This window comes from Xyrauchen texanus, chromosome 16, assembly GCF_025860055.1.
Source record: "Xyrauchen texanus isolate HMW12.3.18 chromosome 16, RBS_HiC_50CHRs, whole genome shotgun sequence".
Lineage (NCBI taxonomy): Eukaryota > Metazoa > Chordata > Actinopteri > Cypriniformes > Catostomidae > Xyrauchen > Xyrauchen texanus.
The window spans coordinates 33,130,066-33,149,994 of record NC_068291.1 but is presented as its reverse complement, the minus strand read 5'-3'; the positions used below and the strand labels follow the sequence as shown (position 1 = coordinate 33,149,994).

Genomic DNA, 19,929 nt, shown 5'->3' with positions numbered 1-19,929 from the left:
TCGTGACTTTCGGTTCTGTTAGAGTGGTGGTGGTGTATTGGCTAAAGCACAGGTCTGTTAATCAGCAAGGTTAATCAGAAGGTCGCTGGTTCGAACCCCACGGCCACCACCATTGTGTCCTTGAGCAAGGCACTTAACTCCAGGTTGCTCCGGGGGGATTGTCCCTGTAATAAGTCGCTTTGGATAAAAGCGTCAGCCAAATGCATAAATGTAAATGTAAATGTTAACGGTTCTCCAGCATGCAATTATCCACTGATGTGGCAGGATCACATCCTCAAATACTCTGCCAGTGTTTCCAGCAGAGCATCTCTGCAGCAGCGCTGCCCTCTTCTGACTGTACAGCGTAAAAACACAGTTCTACCAGTGTATTTACTGTAATTCCCAATTGAAAGAGTCTCTAGCCGGCTCTTTTCGATTCCAGAAATAATTGTCAAGTCAAGCACAACCTTTATTTATGTAGCACATTTAAAAACAACAGAAGTTGACACAACGTGCGTCACTTATCAAACAAATAAATAAATTATGACTGATATAAAAACTTTTTGATTGATATAAAGTTAAATATAAAACATAATATAATAAATAAAAACCTTTAAACATCATCATGTATTTATCCATTTCAAACTATTCAAGGATCTTTTCAAAAGCTACAGAATAAAGATACATTTTCAAAGAAGATTTAAAAATGGCTAATGTTGAAGCTGACCTCACATGAAAAGGGAGACTATTCCATAGATTAGGACCTATCACAGAAAAGGCACAGTCACCCTTAGATCTATAGTGGCAACGAGGAACCCTCAATAGAAGTTGATCAGAAGTCCTGAGTGTTCTGGTGGGGGAATAAGGGAAGAGAAGGTCTAAAAAAAGGAAAAAAAAATTATTGTAGTGAAAAGTGGAAAAAAGTACCCTTGACAACAGCACTGATCTGCTTATTGAAAGTAATGAGGAGTCTAAAATCACTCCAAGACTCCTTACATGATCTTGTACATTCGACAACAGAGGACCTAACTGGGCACCCAAGCCATTTAAAGAGGACATGGATGAACCTAAAATCAGAACTTCGGTTTTGCTTTCATTTATTGTAAAAAAAAATTGCCAGCCAATGTTTAATATCTTTGAAGCAATTTAAGGCATTCTCAAATTAACAATTCTTGTCTGTACTCACTGGGAAATACAATTGTGAATCATCAGCATAACAGTGATAAGATATGCTGTACTTTGAAAAATAGAGCTCAGAGGAAGCATATACAGTGAAAATAACAAGGATCCTAAAATCGACCCTTAAGGGACACCACACTGTAATTAAGCCGATGTAGAAGAAATTTCGATTTGAACTTGAAACAACTCCATTTGCTAAGGAGCTGTTAATTATAGCTGTTACACAGGATTGTAGTTATGAAAACATTTTAAGAAGGTACAGCAAAAGAATATCCAGCTTGTAAGTGGAACAATTCATCTTGGAGACTACATCTCCTAGACATGGAAGTTGGATTCAGAAAGATCTTAAGATAACACAAGATCTAATGTATGACCCATATTGTGAGTAGGACCAGTGACATGTCTTACAAAATTTAAAGACTCTGTGATGGAGAGAAATTCATTTACCAGAGGTTTTCATGGACAGCATACGTGAATATTAAAATGCCCAAGTATCAGGAGTCTGTCACCACGAGACACCAGTCCAGAGAGAAAGTCTGAAAGTTGTTGGATGAAGTCCTTATTAAATTTACATTTATGCATTTGGCAGATGCTTTTATCCAAAGCGACTTACAGTGCACTTATTACAGGGACAATCCCCGGAGCAACCTGGAGTTAAGTGCCTTGCTCAACGACACAATGGTTGTGGCTGTGGGGATCGAACCAGCGACCTTCTGATTACCAGTTATGTGCTTTAGCCCACTACACCACCACCACTCTCCACATTAAATCTGGGAGGTCTGTACACAAGTGCACAGAAAGCAGGACCCATTAATTATTGGACCTCAAAACTGGAAGACATGTCCATAGGCAGCATTCTGTGCACAGTGGCAACGCCACTTCCTTGCCCTGAAATCTGTGGGGAATTTAAAAAGTCACAGCCTGGCTGTGTTAGATCCCCTGGCCATTTCTTCACCAGGATTCTGCCAGGTATCAGCGATGGAGAAAAAAAGTCCAGAGAGTGAGATATAAAAAAGTCATTCAGAATAAAAGAATTGTTCAATATTGATTGTTCTTTAATGAGGGCCATCTTAATAGTGGCAACATCCATTTTGCATTGAAAAAAAAAAGATGTGCATTTCAGCAAGCTGAGATTATCAAAACTGACACCCCTGCTTCACATCACTTTCATCAGTTGGAGAGCGACAGCGTGAAGACCAGATGGCCGATATGTGGTGGTTGTCAGAGGAATCAGTCGGTAATCTGCAGGGATGTTGGCGTGACCCTTGATTGACATTCCGGGGACAATTCGCAATTCCAAGAGCAAATAAGAATTGCATTTCTCATTTCTAAATAATTCTTTTAAATACAAGTATTAAAAGAACAACTGGAATCATTACTGGAACCGGAATCGTTTAGAGGAATCTGAAAATTAAAAGTAAAAATTCTTTAAGATTCCCAACCCTAACAGTGAATGGTTAAAAAGTATTCCATATAACTTGTGTGAAGTCTTCTGATGCCATCTGATGGCTTTGTGTGAGGAATAGACCGAAATTGAAATTATTCACTTATAATCTTCCCCTCAGAACCGAGTCAGAACAGACGTCAAACTGGGCACATTGCATCTTGCGGCACCATATTTGAATGTGCGCAATTATGAATTAGATTTAAGAGCTGTGTGGAAGACCAGATTTTTTTAGTGAATATCAATTTACATTTCAGTCATTTCTTCACACCGTAAAGTCATACGGGTTTGGAACAAAATGTGGGTGAGGTAATGATGACAATTTGTGGAGGGGGCAAACTATTCTCTTAAAGGTGCAGTATGTAAGATTCAGAAACCCTTGTTATTAATGACACCTGTTCGTGCTCGCACTCATGCACACACTCCATAGGGTCACGAGCATCGACCAAAACAATGACGTAACGTACAAAGAGACTGAACGTGATTCACCAAAACCGAACGAAGGTCCCTTCAGTAATCAAATGCCCTGCCAATATTCACTCTAGTTTTCACTTGACCACGATCACATTCATGCTTAGCCAGATGGGATTCAGTAGATACTTTTTTTTTTGCTTACTCAAGAGTTTGTGTAGGAGTCAGTGTTGTGCTGGGAGCCAGACGTTTGCTGGATTCCATCTCTAAGTTAATGTTACCTAGTGTTGCAGTTTATTGTCGCTGTTGAATAGCGGAAGAGAAGCTATTACTGTCTGAGGCAAGGCTCTCAGGAGCGTGCATAAAGGTCACATCCTTTGGATTTTACCGGGCAAAATCGACTCACTACCTTCGCATGAAAATCAAACTACAGGCTTTAATAGGCAACCTAGGAAGTCCGGGAAGGGCTCGTTTTAAGTTGCGTTTCAAGCCGTTCACACATTGGTGAAAAAAAAGTGAATATTACATAAAAATTGTTACATATTGCACCTTTAATGTAACCCCTCTGGATTTGAAGTGTTTTGCTTAGCATTCATTGTCATGAGGTATCAGTGTTGGAAACCTCCTTTAGGGTTATTTATTTTTTTAAATAACCCACTGAAATGTCATTTCCTTTTTAGCATGCTTAAAGATTTTTGTTTTTAAATGTCACTGCTCAATAACTGTAATTTTTTTCTCTCTGTTCTTTTGACCTATTTGTTTCTCAGGGTAAATCTCTGATATCTAAGAGGCTGTCTGCTGTCGTCCAATCTTGCTGAGCCTCAAAACAATCCACTGAGGATGAGGATGCTGTCATTTTCATCTCTGTCGTTTGATTCGTCCAGACCCCAGATACCCTGGAAAATGGACCGAATCACATGCATGTCCAAGAGACTGAATTTTTACGTCAGTTTCTACTTGCTACCTGCTAGTTTCAGTCTGTCAGACAGTTAGACATTATGGACTTCTAATATTTAAGAAACGCAGCAATGTCTTTCAAAAGAGGAAAATGATGTTCAGGTCTTATTTCCTCTTCTGTCTGTCAGGACTATGTTTCCAGTTGTAGACTGATCTAAATGATGTCAAAAATCTTATATCACAAAAATAACAGCGTAGGCACATTGTGTAAAATCAAGAATCTTTAGACACAGAGATGATCTCTTCCTACTCACCTTTCATCTCTTTTGCATTGATTTTATTGCACTATAAAGGTTTTAGCACACACATGCTTTTATCGCACCTGTAAAGTCGCATGGGATATATCAGAAGCGATTGGCCGTGTCCCGTCAGGTCTAGTTTTTTGTCTCCCTCTCTGTTTATTTAATTTTTTTTACACCATCGGTAAACACACTTTTACTTAAAGATGTTTTAAAGACAGTGCTTTATCTGAAAGTCACACAAAGATTTCTCATTCGCCATGCCAAATGTTAATCTGTAAAAGACTTTATCTGGGCTGAGCTGACGCAGCAGTTGCGCACTTGTTTTTGACATGTTAAAAGTTGTAGTGCTCCCGCAGGAAACACATGTTTAAATCTGGAATGTGTCATGTCCTGATCTAATCCCCCCTTTCTTTCCTTTATAATTTCCTGTCACTACTTTCCTGTCCAAAAATGTTACTCTGATATTTTGCTGCAGAGAAATCATATAGCTTTGTATGAATTTGTTACATGTTTTGTGTGCTTTTCTATACTTTAATAGCTTGTAATTGTAATGTACATATGTATGTGTGTATTTATGTTTCATCTCCATATCAATCTTAATTTATCCTACCAACCAGCCTGAACAAATAGGACGTTGACATGACATTTCAAACAGTGACAGCGGTGTCCTGCCGTGTGACATGCTATTCTTCATCTAAAACTATTTCAAACCTTTTATTCCGATTCTCATATAATTTTTATACTTGCGGTTTTTATGATTTTGTATTAATTGTGAGACTACGTGACCATTTAAAAAGACAAAGCGGCAAATTAATTTATTGATATAGTGACCAGTGACAGCAAAAATATGAATTTTCTGTTTATTCATCTGAATTTTTGTGTTGCTGTTGCATTTTTAACCACTAGAGAGCAATGACTCCATCCACCAGGTTCCTCTGAGAGTTACTGTATCATCATGGCTTTGATTGTCTCAGTGTGCAGTATGAACACAAATCTTTCGATCCAAACCATCCAATATTAATAACAAGCTCTGGATAGAACAATTTCCAGCTATCAAGTATATGACAAATTTCACCTGCCATTTAACTACTTTTGCTTCTTTGGATCATCATTAGAAGCACCAAGACCACCACAATATGTGTATGGTCAGTGAAATATCTTATTGGGTGTGTACAAATATGTTGTTTACATTTGTTATTCAGAATATTCAATGTGTGTGTGTATGTGTATTTGAGAGACAAAAGGAACAAGAGAGGGATGTTATTCTTATTGTGGTCAAATGGAGACGAGTTTAGAACCCCACAAATGACAGAATAAGAAAAGAAAGCATAAAATGAACTGCCAGTTCTGTGTAACAACATAAACCAAATAAAGATTTATGTGCATAGTGAAAGATGAATTATTTTGACAAAGCTTTTGTCTTTTTAGGCCACATTACACAGCTGCTTTGTATTGCCTTGATGTGCTGTCAAAACTTGTTTATAAACCATTTGGCGTTTAGAAAAGACACTTACGAAAAACCTTTAGGCGGCACCTCGATAAAGCCACAACGAACATATCAAAATGTTCCAGAAACCAAGCCCACAATTGTTTTGATCAAGACAATATACATGTATACTGTATCTAAAGTAATCTGGATGAAAAAAAATAAAAAAATACTAATTAGTATTTTGTCTTGTTTTCCAGAAGATTATGTAAACATCAAAACAAATGTACATAAGCAAAATGTACTTATTTTCTAATGATTTAGTGTTACGTTTTTATTGTTTTAAGAATAAAAATTACATTGTATTTATTCTTAAAACAAGAAAAAATAAAATATTTGCCAATGAAATAAGAAAAAATAGCTTCCTATGTAAATGTACAGATCCTGTTTTAAACAAGACCAAAATAAGAAAATTCTTTTGCAGTGTGTGTATTGATGTACACTGCCATTTAAATGTTTGGGGTCACTTGACTGAAATGTTTCTCATGATCTTAAAAACCTTTTGATTTGAAGGCGTATACTTAAATATTTGAAATTAGTTTTGTAGACAAAAATATAATTGTGCCAACATAATTTATTTAATTACAAAACAAACATTTTGTTAAAAAAATAAAATAAAATTGTAAATGGATAACTTGGACCGAATAATACAAAAAGCAGCTAATAAGTGCCCAGTATTGATGGGAACTCCTTCATTACTGTTTAAAAAGCATCCCAGGGTGATACCTCAAGATGCTGGTTGAGAAAATGTCAAGAGTACATTTCTGCAAATTCTATACAAAGGATGGCTACATTGAAGATGCTAAAATATAACATAATATAGATTTTGTATTTTTCACAACACGATTCCTATAGTTCCATTTATCTTATTCCATAATTTTGATGACTTTACTATTATCCTTAAATGTGAAAAATAATAATAATAAAGAATGAGTAAGTGACCCTAAACACTTGACCGTTGTTTTTCTATATTGACAGAGAGGTTTTATTAAAATACAGCAACTGTGAGCATGTTAACTTGCAGCAGTACAAGAGCAAGAGGGACAGGGTTAAGCCGAGGATGCAAAGCTCATGTGAGCTGCAGTTTGAGGAGAGAGAGCGTGTGGAGGAGAGACAATGTGTTTTCAGGACTGGTTGATCAACAGTGGGCTTCAGGGGGAGGTATCAGAGAGTGCTAGACCAAAAACAGAGTGAAAGAGGTGTAGATAAATCAGTTTGCAGCTTGTGTGGAACTGATGATTTTTCTTCTCATCTCACTACACTCACTTCACTTTGGAGAGGCAGTGGGATGTGACAGTAAATCACAGAGAAGTTTATTCAAAGACTCTCCAGGAAGGACTCAATGAAACAGAATGTGAGCTGGATGCCACACAAATGACTGAAACGGGGGAACTATGAGCCATAAAGCGTAACCGCCTATGTTTGGCCTCTCCAGAGCTGGACTGAAACCGGAAGGGCTGGTGGAGACAATTTCAGCTGGAGAAGAAACCATCAAACATCTTCAAGAAACAGTCAGTACTTCTCTGGCAAGCCTCTTGTCTCTCTTATGGATTTCCACACATCCTTTCTGGAACTGGAGCTCTGAGCCTTGAATGATCTTTGATTTGCTGTTTGACCTTTGACCTCCTGTGACCTTTTAGGAAAACAGCAATAAAACACGACTCCAGATCAACAGGTACAGTCTAAATAAGGGGTTCCTTAAAGGATCTATAATGATCTTAATTCTATTTAGAACCATGTCTACTTACAGGTTTAAAGGGTTAGGGTTATGGTCATTTTCTCACCTTCATTTGTTTCAAAATGTACGACTTTCTTTCTTCAGTGGAATTCACAAAGCAGATGTTAAGTAGAATGAAAGCCTTAGTGTCAATTCAAATTCAGAATTCTTAACCACAACAAGATATGTGTAATGAAACAAATAATGTTTATCATGAAAATTGCTATTGAGAGTAGGACAGGAGCGATCACACATTGGAGGGGGTTATTTACACATTGGTTCACACATTGTAGAGCTTGAGTGTCTTGCAGTGAGTATCTGATGATGAGAACACAGACAGTATGTGTGTATGAGGGAATGTGTGAGGTTGTGAGACAGTCTTGTTTTTTCTTTTTTTCCTTCTTAAGAAGGGCACAGAAAAGGATAAGCCGCAACTCAGTTCAATGTGGTGACTGCCCCACAGAGCACATTATACTGAGCGGATTTAGAACCTGACAGCCTTGAAAAGTTTCCCACTAGCCAGCTTATTCATGCCACTCTGTGGTAAAACAGTATTTTCAAGCATATGAATTGTGTTTTAAAGTAACATTTAGGTTTAGGTAAGGTCCAGGGTTAGGGTTAAATTTGGGATAGTGTTAGTGTTAGTGTTAGGTTTAGGCTAGGGCTAGGGTTAAGGTTAGGTTCGGTTTAGGGAAGGTCCAGGGTTAGGTTTAGATTAGGGATAGTGTTAAGGTTAGGTTAAGGGTAGGGCTAAGGTTAGGTCTAGGGTTAAGGTAAGGTTAGGTTCGGTTTAGGTAAGGTCCAAGTTTAGGGTTAGATTTGGGACAGTGTTAGTGTTAGGTTTAGGCTAGGGTTAAGGTTCGGTTTAGGGAAGGTCCAGGTTTAGGGTTAGATTTGGGATAGTGTTAGGGTTAGGTTAAGGCAAGGGCTAAGGTTAGGTCTAGGGTTAATGTAAGGTTAGGTTCGGTTTAGGTAAGGTCCAGGGCTAGGTTTAGGTTCGGGATAGTTTTAGTGTTAGGTTTAGGATAGGGGTAGGGTTAAAGTTAGGTTCGGTTTAGGGAAGGTCCAGGGTTAGGTTTAGATTTGGGATAGTTTTAGTGTTAGGTTTAGGATAGGGGTAGGGTTAAGGTTCGGTTTGGTTTCGGGAAGGTCCAGGGTTAGGGTTAGGTTTGGGATAGTGTTAGGGTTAGGTTAAGGCTAGGGCTAAGGTTAGGTCTAGGGTTAAGGTAAGGTTAGGTTCGGTTTAGGTAAGGTCCAGGGCTAGGTTTAGATTTGGGATAGTTTTAGTGTTAGGTTTAGGATAGGGCTAGGGTTAAAGTTAGGTTTGGTTTAGGGAAGTTCCAGGGTTAGGTTTAGATTTGGGATAGTTTTAGTGTTAGGTTAAGGCTAGGGCTAAGGTTAGGTCTAGGGTTAAGGTAAGGTTAGGTTTGGTTTAAGTAAGGTCCAGGGTTAGGGTTAGATTAGGTTTAGGATAGGCTGGGTTAGGGGTTAGTGTTAGGTTATGGGTTAGGGTCATACATGTAGGGTAAAAGGGTTATTCTTTGTGTATACTTTGGATTATACCTTGTTATAGTGTGGGGAGAAAATGTACTCCAGAAGTTAGGGAAATTTGACAAATCTTTCCTTTGGGGACATCCTCATTTGGAAAAATATTTGCTTAGTCTACATTATTTATAATTGGCTAGGCATGGTATGTCCACATTTAGTTAACTAAGTAAATGTCTGTGAGTTTGAGGGCGCTAAATGCCAGACAGAAAACATTGTTTGATGACAGCCATCAGAAGAATTCAGTCATTGATATGGTTGAACTGTTCAACCACAGTTTAAATCTCAGCTATGTATTGTAACATGAGTCTGACCCTACAAGCCTAAACCACAGATATCCAAACCCCCAAGTCTGCTTTACTGCCTGTGAGATATTCCATCTACACTCACTGCTTTAGATACCCACTTACCACATGGTGGCAAATCACACCATGGAAGCAGTTTATTCTGTACCTCCTGTGTTTGGCTTTAGATGAAATCTAATCTAGATGCATTCATCTGGAGTTTAGAAACCTCGTTGTAGAATTCTACTTTGATTTATTTTTTACTTTAAGGCTTATTTTAATTACTATATATATATATATATATATATATATATATATATATATATATATAGGAGAGTATAGATTGTCAGGAAAGTAAAAGGAGGGAGAGGGAAAGCAGGATCAGCACATGACCCTGGCCAGATTCGAACCTGGGTCCCCATGAGCCAACAGCTGATATATGTCAGGGGCGAACACAACCATCTATACCACATCCGATGTATAATCGTATTTCTTGTGGAGTAAATTACCTCTGGAAATGGTCACTTTTCTTAGGTTTCTTTTGTTCAGCACTTCATGTTCTCATCGTGGGACATCCTGGTTCCTATGGTGGGGATTTACATACACTATGGAAATGAGCTACAACAGTAAGATAGCCTTAGCAAGCGTCAATAATTATCTATCCCCTTGACACCTACAGGTTTAATATAGTCTGGAGATGGTTGCAAAATTGCTCTCAGCACACACAGCTAGGATATTAAAGTTTTCCATTTTTCAGAAACAATACCTGGCACACACATGACTGCAATTCATACAATCATATGGTGGTTGCATTTGATTCAATTAATTTGATGCCTTGGAATTTTTATTTAAACAAGCTTGTGCATGCATGTCTCTGTAATTATTAGCATGCATAAGTGTTTTCACTGAACTGTGTATGATGTTAATTTAAAAACATAGCTCATTTACTCCCCATCATGCCATGCCAAACTCGTAAGACTTTATTACTTTTGTGAACACAAAAAGAGATTTTAGGCTGAATATTAGCCTCAGTCACCATTCAATTTCATTACATTTTATTTTCCGACATTCTACCTAAAATCTCCTATCGAGTTCCATGGAAGACAGAAAGTTATACAGGTCTGGATGTAAACAACAACTGGAATTTTATTTTTGAGTGAACTATCCCTGTGAGCTTGAAGATTTCTGTGTGTATGTGAGTGTGTTAACGTTGAAGACAGATTTATGTGTACATAATTGCAGTGATGATCACCCCTGTCAAATTAATAATGTTGTGGCGCCAGTTAGTGTTTTTGTGTGTTTTTATGTGTGTGTGTGTGTGAGGGTCTGAGGTAAACAGAGAGATTTAGGATTTCACTTATGGCTTTATGTGACATTTCTTATGGGGTCTAGAAGTCATGAAAGTGTGAGGGAAACTGTGCTGTGGGTTTTGACAGTAGTTGGTCAGATGCTGGTATCACTAGCTCTGTAGGACTGCATGCTGGCTTCTTCTAAATGAGAGATGCTGGTACTTGCGGTTTGCTTGTTTTACGCTACACTGATTCTCTAACATCTGTCATTCCACTGAAACAGTTTTTAGCAGCTGTGTACTGCAGGACCACAATACACAGGGAAGTTTGAAATATCAGTTTTAGTGTAGGTATAATACAAATGTAGTACTTAAAAAAAAATTGAGATTCCACACCTTCTGACCAATTTTTTTTTAAATAATAATTTTACAAAGATTGCACTCACAAAATGCAATTTCATGCTTTCAAGTTTTTCTTTTTTTTTTTTTATTTAAAGCTGAGCATAACTAGAACGATTTAGATGAACATTAAAAATGTCTATGATTTAGGGTTAGGGGAAGTATGTATGATCCAGTTTAAAGACATCTAACATTGGCCGCGACCATCCACTGTGTCACCTACGTGGTCCAGCATGTAAGGCACTTGCATCGTAAGCTGGAGATCTGGGTTTGATACGCATTGTCCCTGTGGTGTGAGGTCCCCTTTTACCACACATGGTTGTTGCCCTCGAAACGTCCAACACACACCAGAGCACTCGTTCTAATGAGTGAAGCCGGGTGCGGGCACGTTCCCCGGCTACAAGCGGTATCCCTAGTCAATGTATTGGGAGCAGCGGACCCTCCAGATCATCAGTGATGGTGACTGAAGTCGGGGAGGGTGGCACCCCTTGGCTTGAAGTGATTTTATTGGGCCTGGATGAAATTGAGGTGTCGAGAAGTGTTGACGGGAGCAGTTGTTCCAACCAGGCCCTGCACCCTACCGGCCGAGGCCTAGAGTGTGTGCTCCGGTGGGCATGAAGCGGTACCTCGTATCGCCTGGAGCAAACGCGGTGGTGTATTTGGCCCAAAATGTCACTTTTTCGGGGGTTGCCGTTTCTCCAGGCCAATCGGCGGTCCCTGACGACCCAGGGCCGGTCAACCCTGTCAGCCTCTGGTCTGAACGACCCCTGCAGCCGAACACCCAACATGGACCAGAGCACTCATACCAACAAGAGAAGCAGGCTGCGGGTGCGTTCCCTGGCTTTAAGAGGTTTCCTCATGCCCTGGATGAAATCAGCCAATGAAAAACCACCTAAGGTGATCCAGAAAGTTTTGACAGGAGAGGTTATTCCAAGCAGGCCCTCCACCCTTCCGGCTGTGTCCGGAAGCTCAATCATGGTCTGTGCATGGTCTGCTTCCATGCGATGCCCAGATTAATCCTTTGCTTGGCAGTGTTGCATTTGGGGTAGGGTTATTTTGGCCCCTTTGTCTTTGCCTATGTGTGTGAATGTTTTTTGTGTGCGCGCATTTTCACTTTCACTATCAAACATTTTACAGAATGAGGCTCAGGAATAAATTAGGGCTATGGATTCATATTTTAATAAACTGATTACATGATGTGCATATTATTAATTGCAATTACTCACACACTATACCTATATTTACATAGAAAGCCCCCAAATTAAGGTAATTAAGAATAATTAAAATAATTATAAATATAGTAATACACTCATTGAGCACATTATTAGGAACACCTGTACATCTACCTATTAATTTGATTATCTAATAATCCAATCATGTGTCAGCAGTGCAGTGCATAAAATCATGCAGATATGGGTCAGGAGTTTTGGTTCATGTTCACATCAACCATCAGAATGGGGAAAAATGTGATCTCGGTGATTTCAACTGTGGCATAATTGTTGGTGCGAGATGGGTTGGTTTGAGTAGTTCTGTAACTGCTGATCTCCTGGGATTTTCACGCACAACAGTCTCTGGTTCATCAGTGTCAGTATTGGGTGCTATAGGTGCAAAACTTTAATTTAGTATGTATTGTGAGATCACTTAATGGAACACTGATGACAATAAACACCCTTATTATTATAACTTAATTAATTAAAATCAGTATGTGCTTTCATATGGATTTCTTGAATGTGTTTGAGCATGTATTTTATGACGCCGGCATATTAGCATTATGTGCAGTGATGTCATTATCCGATGACATAAATTAATTGGTGAATTGTTTTATTGAACGGTTCATTGAAGAGAACTGTCTGAAAGAACCGGTTAGTGGAAAAGAATGGGATTTCCCATCACTAGGTGCCTGTACAGCTGGAGCGAAGTCTGCCCCCTACTGTATCAAAGTGGTACATCAAATATTTTTTTTTTAACGTGTTATTTTTTTATATAATTAATCACACTAAATTAATGCATTAAATCAACAGACCTAGATAAAATGCAATTATATTATCATATTAAAACTTTAAAATTATTATTTTGTTGGTGAAAATTCACATCACTTGGTAGAAGTTAATGGACATATTCTGTGACATCCCTTGAAAACTATTAACAAAACTATGCATGATAAAAGAAAATACACCCAGACTATATAAATACAGGTTCACTTGCAACAAGAATAAACATTTTGTGCCGATCACAGTGTGTTTTGTACACTGAATTATTGGCTTATGTTTATTATTTGACCTGCTTCTTCATTCTTAGTCACTTTGACCCAGTAACACATTTTGAGTTTTATGCACTGATGTAAATAGGAAAGCCTCAGCTTTTTAATGATATTATTACCAGAGTGACTACTTGCACTAAGTGTAAATAGCAGTGGCCAAAGAGATTTGCACCCTAATAGTCTGGTTGAATCACACAAACTAGTTATTATGTTATACTCCAATCCATTGATAAGATAAAACAACCCTAACCCTAACACAAAAGTTTTACTGGAGAGCGTTTAACATGTTTCCCCGTTTCACAATGTCAACTCTTGTGTGGCATCATTTACGCACAACAACCTCTTTTAATCAAACTGCTACTAATGCAAAAGTGCTTTGAGGTGCTCGGTCAACACAGTTTTATGTGCTATTCTATGGTAATAGCTCCACTTAGTGATTTAAAAGCAGATAATGCACAATTGCAGTGACAAATGCATATTTAATCTGGGAACCTAAGCAAAATCCAGTTGAGAACCACTTTTCTAATGAGCCCAATGTCACATCCCAGTATTCCCTTTTCCTTCACATAAAATCTTTATGTAGGTGCTATCAGTAAACTGAGCCCTCCAGCCACTCTGTGGTCATCGAAAGGAGTGAAACCCAAGACTGCAAAACTTTCCACATCCTGATGTAATAACATTCACATGGTGCTCTGCCTACTGTTTACATGTCCCCTGCATATCTCACCACCGATATAAGCAAAGCTCTTATTATTTAACCCTGCATCAGCAGAGATATAAAGGCCACTTCCTAGTAACCTCATGGCTTCTACAGTGTTCCCTTTTGATGGGCGGCCCTGTTTATTTGCATGAGCATTCTGGGACTGGTGTAAAAGTAAACAGCATTAATGGCTGCCGGCGACACTGACGGAGGGAGATACGGGTGATTAATCCATTCCTTTCTGCCACGAGTCACAGTTAACTGTAGCCTTAGAAGTGAACAAATCTTTCCGATAACCCATTATACAGTGGGGTCCAGAAGTCTGAGGCAACATAAAAAAACATGGGATTATTTAAAACTGAAAATAAACTGGAAGTTGTAGGATAATAGACATCTTAAGCAAAGAAATTTTATGAAATTAAAGGTGGACTCAGTAATTTTTTCCTCATTAAAAAAGTTTAACTCCTACATGATTTGTGATTTTGTAATATATATATATATCAGAAATCATGACCACTCACATTAAAATGAAGACTCTAGTCGTATCAGTAACCTTATAAAAGGTGTTTTATTCTACATGGAGAGGGTCCACACATGGGGGCTGCCATTTTAGAATCACATGACCAGCCGAATACTACTGGCTTAATCTCAGTAACCGTCCTGTTATTTGACACTTTCACTAACTGATTAATATAATCATGGCTGATTGTGAATACTAAACTTCTACAATGGCATCTGAAACCGAAAACTATTGATTTTAAATGATGCTGCATCCAAGCCGCTAGGTGTCAGTGTAAGTCCAAGATGACACAGACCAAACGATACTGTGTGCACCTTTAAATGAATACAGTACAAAATATTTAAAACTATGCGCTAAATCTAGCTAATCAATTATACTCTTAGTTATGACATACTGACCATGTTAAGGGACAGGTTCACCTAAGCTGACTTTTTTTCTGTGGAGAAAATGTTTAAATGTTAGGAAGAATGTTAGCATCAGTCAGTATTCACTGTATTGCTTCTTTTTTTCTCTCCATATACATTTAATGGGGACTGAGATTGACCGTTCTGCCAAACATCTTTTGTGTTCCAAAGAAGAAAAAAAAGTCACACACGTTTGGAACAAAATAAGCATTAGTAAATTAATACTTTAAAAAACTAAATGAAACCTCATATTGCCTCTTTATTTCATTGTCAATCCTCTTTAAAGCTTTTTAAATTGTAACTTGAGCAAGCAAGCTTTTTCTTTATGTCTGTATATTTATGCTTTTAGGCATTTGGATCAAGTTTCACAGTATTACTTGGCCTGTTGCTTGACTCTTGTTTTATGAAGTGTAAAGGAGGTAATAGTGCTTTACGTTACTCTCTGGTGTTTATTTTATTTCATTTTAGCTTTGTGGGCTCTTTAGGTTGGTCTGTACAGAAAAGCATCCACATTCCCTCAAAAAGCCTGTGGGAGGTACAAACAAAACTAGGCAAGAGTGTGTCTTTTATTCCCAATGAATCCAGCAGACAAGATGAAAGAGGATTGCCATGAGATAGAGAGGGAGAGAGAGCATGAATGGAACAGACAAGGCCAGTGGTTGAGTATCAGAAATGTTAGACGTTATTGACATTGTGGGTTATCTAAAGCCAAATTGACAGAGGGCACCATGATAAGCAGGACTGAGGGTTTAGACCAACGACTGGGATTAACTTCATCAACATAACAGAAGTACTACTGTGCTTTTTAAGAAAAGACAATGTATACTCACAGAGAAAGGAATCAGTTAATAACAGTAAAATACTGCACTGTATTACCATGGTTTTATTGACATGTTGCCATGGTCGAAATAATTTTTATATGTACCATGGTGATAGTATGATATTCTTTAAGGTACCTTGGAGTAACAGTTCGAGAGAGAGAGAGATGCACACAGCCGTGTGTGTCATGTGCATGATTTTTCCCCTTTTCTACCCAATTTGGAATGCCCAATTCCCAATGCTCTCTAAATCCTTGTGGTGGTGTAATGACTTGATTAAATTCAGGTGGCGGAGGACGAATCGCAGTTGGCTCCGCGTCCAAGACTGTCAATCTGGCTATCTTATCACATGGCTTGTTGAGAGCGTTACCGTGGAGACCTAGCATGTGTGGAGGTTTCTCGCTATTCTCTGCGGCATCCACACACAACTCACCACACGCCCACCGAGAGCGAGAACCATATAATAGTGACTACGAGGAGGTTAACCCAACGTGACTCTACCCACCCTAGAAACCGGTCCAATTGGTTGCTCAGCAAGCCTGAATGGAGTCACTAAGCACACCCTGGATTCGAACTTGCGACTCCAGGTGTGGTAGTCAGCGTCTTTAATTGCTGGGCTACCCAGGCCCCCGTCTATGTTTATTTTAAGTTTTGACATTAAAACTTTGGTTACTGTTCAGCCGGTTCCCGCCTCCTCCTTGCCATCGCTTACCTGTTACAATTATTATTATAAAGAATATAGTAATGACATATGCCAGCTACAACCCAGTTCTAAGTACCAATTTGTGCCATAAGGAGTTTATTATATGTAAACTGTTTTGGCATATGAGGTACAGTGCTGGATAGTAACAGATTACATGTGTTTGAAATTATGTTATCAGATTGCAAAAATCGAGAACCTATAATTGGATTACATTTTATAAAGTGCGTATTCAGATTACTGTTACTTTTTATGGATTACATGATTACATTCAATTACATGATTACATTTCAATCCCTATTCCTAATTTCCTATATAACAATAATTATTTTTAAATTGAAATTACAAGCATGTTCTCGTTGTCTTCAGTAACAGTGTTAGTTTTTTGTTTGTTTGTTTTATTTATGTTTGATTTTATGTTTACTAATGTTTAACGACAGGATTGTTAATTGTAATTTAATACATTTCAAATAAATGATTAGATAATTATTAAAATATTCAGTGAGTAATACAAACATAATCCAAATGTAATGAAATGAAATTACCTATAAGAGTCATCTAAAAGTTTACATTACTGATTATAATTTAAGATGTGTAAATTTTAATCAGTATTGAATTATATTTCAGTAGCAATAATGTCAATATACATTAAATCTGATGTGTGATGTAATTATCCCAGTTTGATATAATAAAACAACACTAGCTCGACCAATGATGTGATTTAGGGGTAGTTGGAAAACTACCCCTAAGTAATTATTTTTGCATTTCTGTTTGGTGATGCTAGTTGCGCAGTTTGATTAAAAAAAAAAAGAAGAAGAAGAAAAAAAATGTAAGAAACAAAAAACAACAACATTAGATTGAACAATGATGTGACTTTGGGGCGGGATTACAGTAATTATTTTTGCAATTCCGTTTGGTGACGCTAGTTGCACAAAAAATTTCACACTTCAGCTTTAATATACAGCACAATAGTATATTGTATATTTCAGTATGCAATAACTTCATTATGCCCGCTGCAATATACATTAAGAACGGTTTTATTTTGAATACCCAATAAAACCACTAACATTTCTTCCCTTTTTCAATCTTTTCTCATAGAATGTTCTGGAAGCTGGCAATAACTGCCATTTTGGTGTGGACCCTTTGCGTATCCACGGAAACCAAGAAGCTACGCCCTCAAGGTTCCATCCCTTCCCCTTACAAGCTAAAGGGCAATGATTTGTCATCACCATCCCTCTCGCTAGCATCATTGCGGCAGCACAAGTCCCCACGTCGACAGAAAGGTAAACATGATGTGCTGTCATCGAGCCAAGAGGCCCTAGTGGTCACTGAGAGGAAGTATCTGAAGAGCGACTGGTGCAAAACACAGCCGTTACGTCAAACGGTTAGCCTGGAGGGATGTCTGAGCCGAACCGTGATCAACCGTTTCTGCTACGGCCAGTGTAACTCATTTTTCATCCCACGCCACTTGATGTCCCAAACCTTGTTGCATCGAAGTCAAAAAACAGCACCTGTGCCAGACCACAACTCTTCATTCCAATCCTGTGCATTTTGCCGGCCAAGCCGGATAACCACGGTTACTGTACGGCTTCACTGCCCTGGGCTACAGCCGCCATACCGACAACGGAAAGTGCAACGCATCAAGCAATGCAAATGTGTGTCTGTTAATGTCAATACTGCGTAATAAGGAATACCTATAGATAAAAGCTGACACAAATATATAGCTGGACAATGCTTATAATGCGGGTGTTCCTTTTGACTGGGACAAAGAGTGAACTGAGGTTGTCCAGCAAGGGCATCCAGTCAATTTGTGTGCAAAATGTGCCAAAGACAACAACTAATCAAAAACTGGCCACCTTCATCAAGTTCTGACTAAACCACAGTACTCTAGAGGGGAATGGTAAATTGCTGCTGAGCAGCGTTGCAAATGAAACTGGATTTTTCTTTTTTCTTCTTTTTTTTATTGTTTTGTAAGAACAGCACGAGTGTTCAATTACTTGTTTGATGTATCACAAAGTATAAGACTGACACAGTAAATATAAATTCTGTTCTAAACAAACTAATGATCTGATATGTCAATGTGAGTTCATGTTTGAGTTCTTGCTTAAGTTTATGTTGGTCCTGATCTTGAATTTTTTTCTTTATTAATGGACCTTAAGCCAGGTGCACACTGTACGATATTTACGGTCCTTTACGATTGTTGTTTGCCAGACTGTATGATATGATCCCAGTGAGAACTTTGTTACACATCGTAGCCAAGATTGTGGTCGCAATCGTCTCAAATGCAAGTGTTGACTGGGTGTCGTATCTCATCATAGGATCAGTCACATTGCACAACTGCAACGCACAATTTCTAACACTGCCAGAACTTTGTTTAAGGCTACGATTAATTACAAAGGAAATAAATCAGCCATAAATAAACATGTCAAATTAAGCAAGCGAAGACAGCAGATTTTGCTCTGCAACTAAATAAATTTTTGTACGATCCCCGAAATTTGTCTCACCAAAATCGTACAGTGCAAACCCAGCTTTAGTCAGGGTATATGCCATTTTTTCTTTATTGAAACAAGGCTGTAAGGGGAAGTTATACAGTCCATTCTATGGGTTGTACAAAATGTTCAAAGTTTTTTCCAGAGTTCTTTTGAGTACTGGATTATTTGGCATTAAGTATTTTAATATATCGTCAGCTGAGTTATCTTCACGAAGGCATTGAACTGTATAGAACAACCCTTTGAAAAGTAATTCCTCACCACCTCGTTTTCATTTGCCAAAATCTACCTATCTACCCTGTCTAGGGTCTACATATCCTAGGATTTTCAAGAAATGCTGATCCTCCCACCTACCACCTTAGTCTTGATACTTGAGTGGTAGAAATAGCTTGACAGGGTTTGGGTATTTCAGCTTTCGTGCACAATGCCCCAAAGTGAGGCCCACAAAAGATGGTTTACGGAGTCTGGTGTAGAAGAACATGACTAACCTGCACCCCGAACCTTAACCCCAATGAAATGAAATGGAACCCCGAATGTGAGCCAGGATACACCACCCAACATCAGTTCCTGACCTCACTGATCTTCTTTTGGGGGAGCAAATCAACCACAGCCATGTTCCAAAATCTAGTGGAAAGCATTTCCAGAAACGTAGAAGCTGTTAAAGCAAGAAAGAACGGATCAACTCTCTATAAATGCAAATGGTTTTTAAATTAAATGTTCAACAAGCACATAAGGGTGTGGTTTTCGGGTGTCTGTATACTTCTAGTGAACCTTTACTATATTGAATTACCTATTCAGCCCTTTTATATTTCAGACATAAGAGGATGCTGAGCGATGTGGACCTCAACAACAAAATACTGGAGGGGGTTAATTATATTTTGACTTTGAAAACAGTCAAGTCAGTTAGACAATATTTTTACTTGCCATTGGTTTTGCTGCATCCAGCAGAGATGCTGTCATTGGCTTAATTTCATCCACATACCTTTGAGCCTTTTAGTTTGTATGATGATTCACAATGTACACAATATAAACTGAGATTCATAGTTTTTTTAAATATATATATATATTTACCATTGATGACAATATCTAACAACATAGCAAAAGTGT

The 19,929-nt window shown here is 38.3% G+C and overlaps 2 protein-coding genes across 2 annotated transcripts in view; both read left to right on the top strand.

The window, feature by feature from the left end:
• Positions 1-5,843, top strand: part of LOC127656624 (regulator of G-protein signaling 7) — a 75,063-nt gene extending 69,220 nt beyond the window's left edge. The window contains exon 18 of the mRNA XM_052145036.1: positions 3,781-5,843. The gene's annotated coding sequence lies outside the window, so the exon portion shown is untranslated. The remainder of the gene's footprint in view (positions 1-3,780) is intronic.
• Positions 5,844-6,860: 1,017 nt separating this feature from the next.
• Positions 6,861-19,906, top strand: LOC127657173 (gremlin-2-like). The gene is made up of 2 exons (XM_052145848.1): positions 6,861-7,373; positions 17,432-19,906. The coding sequence occupies exon 2, from the start codon at positions 17,433-17,435 to the stop codon at positions 18,015-18,017; it is 585 nt and encodes a 194-aa protein (XP_052001808.1). The 5' UTR covers positions 6,861-7,373; position 17,432; the 3' UTR covers positions 18,018-19,906.
• The last annotated feature ends 23 nt before the right edge of the window (positions 19,907-19,929 follow it).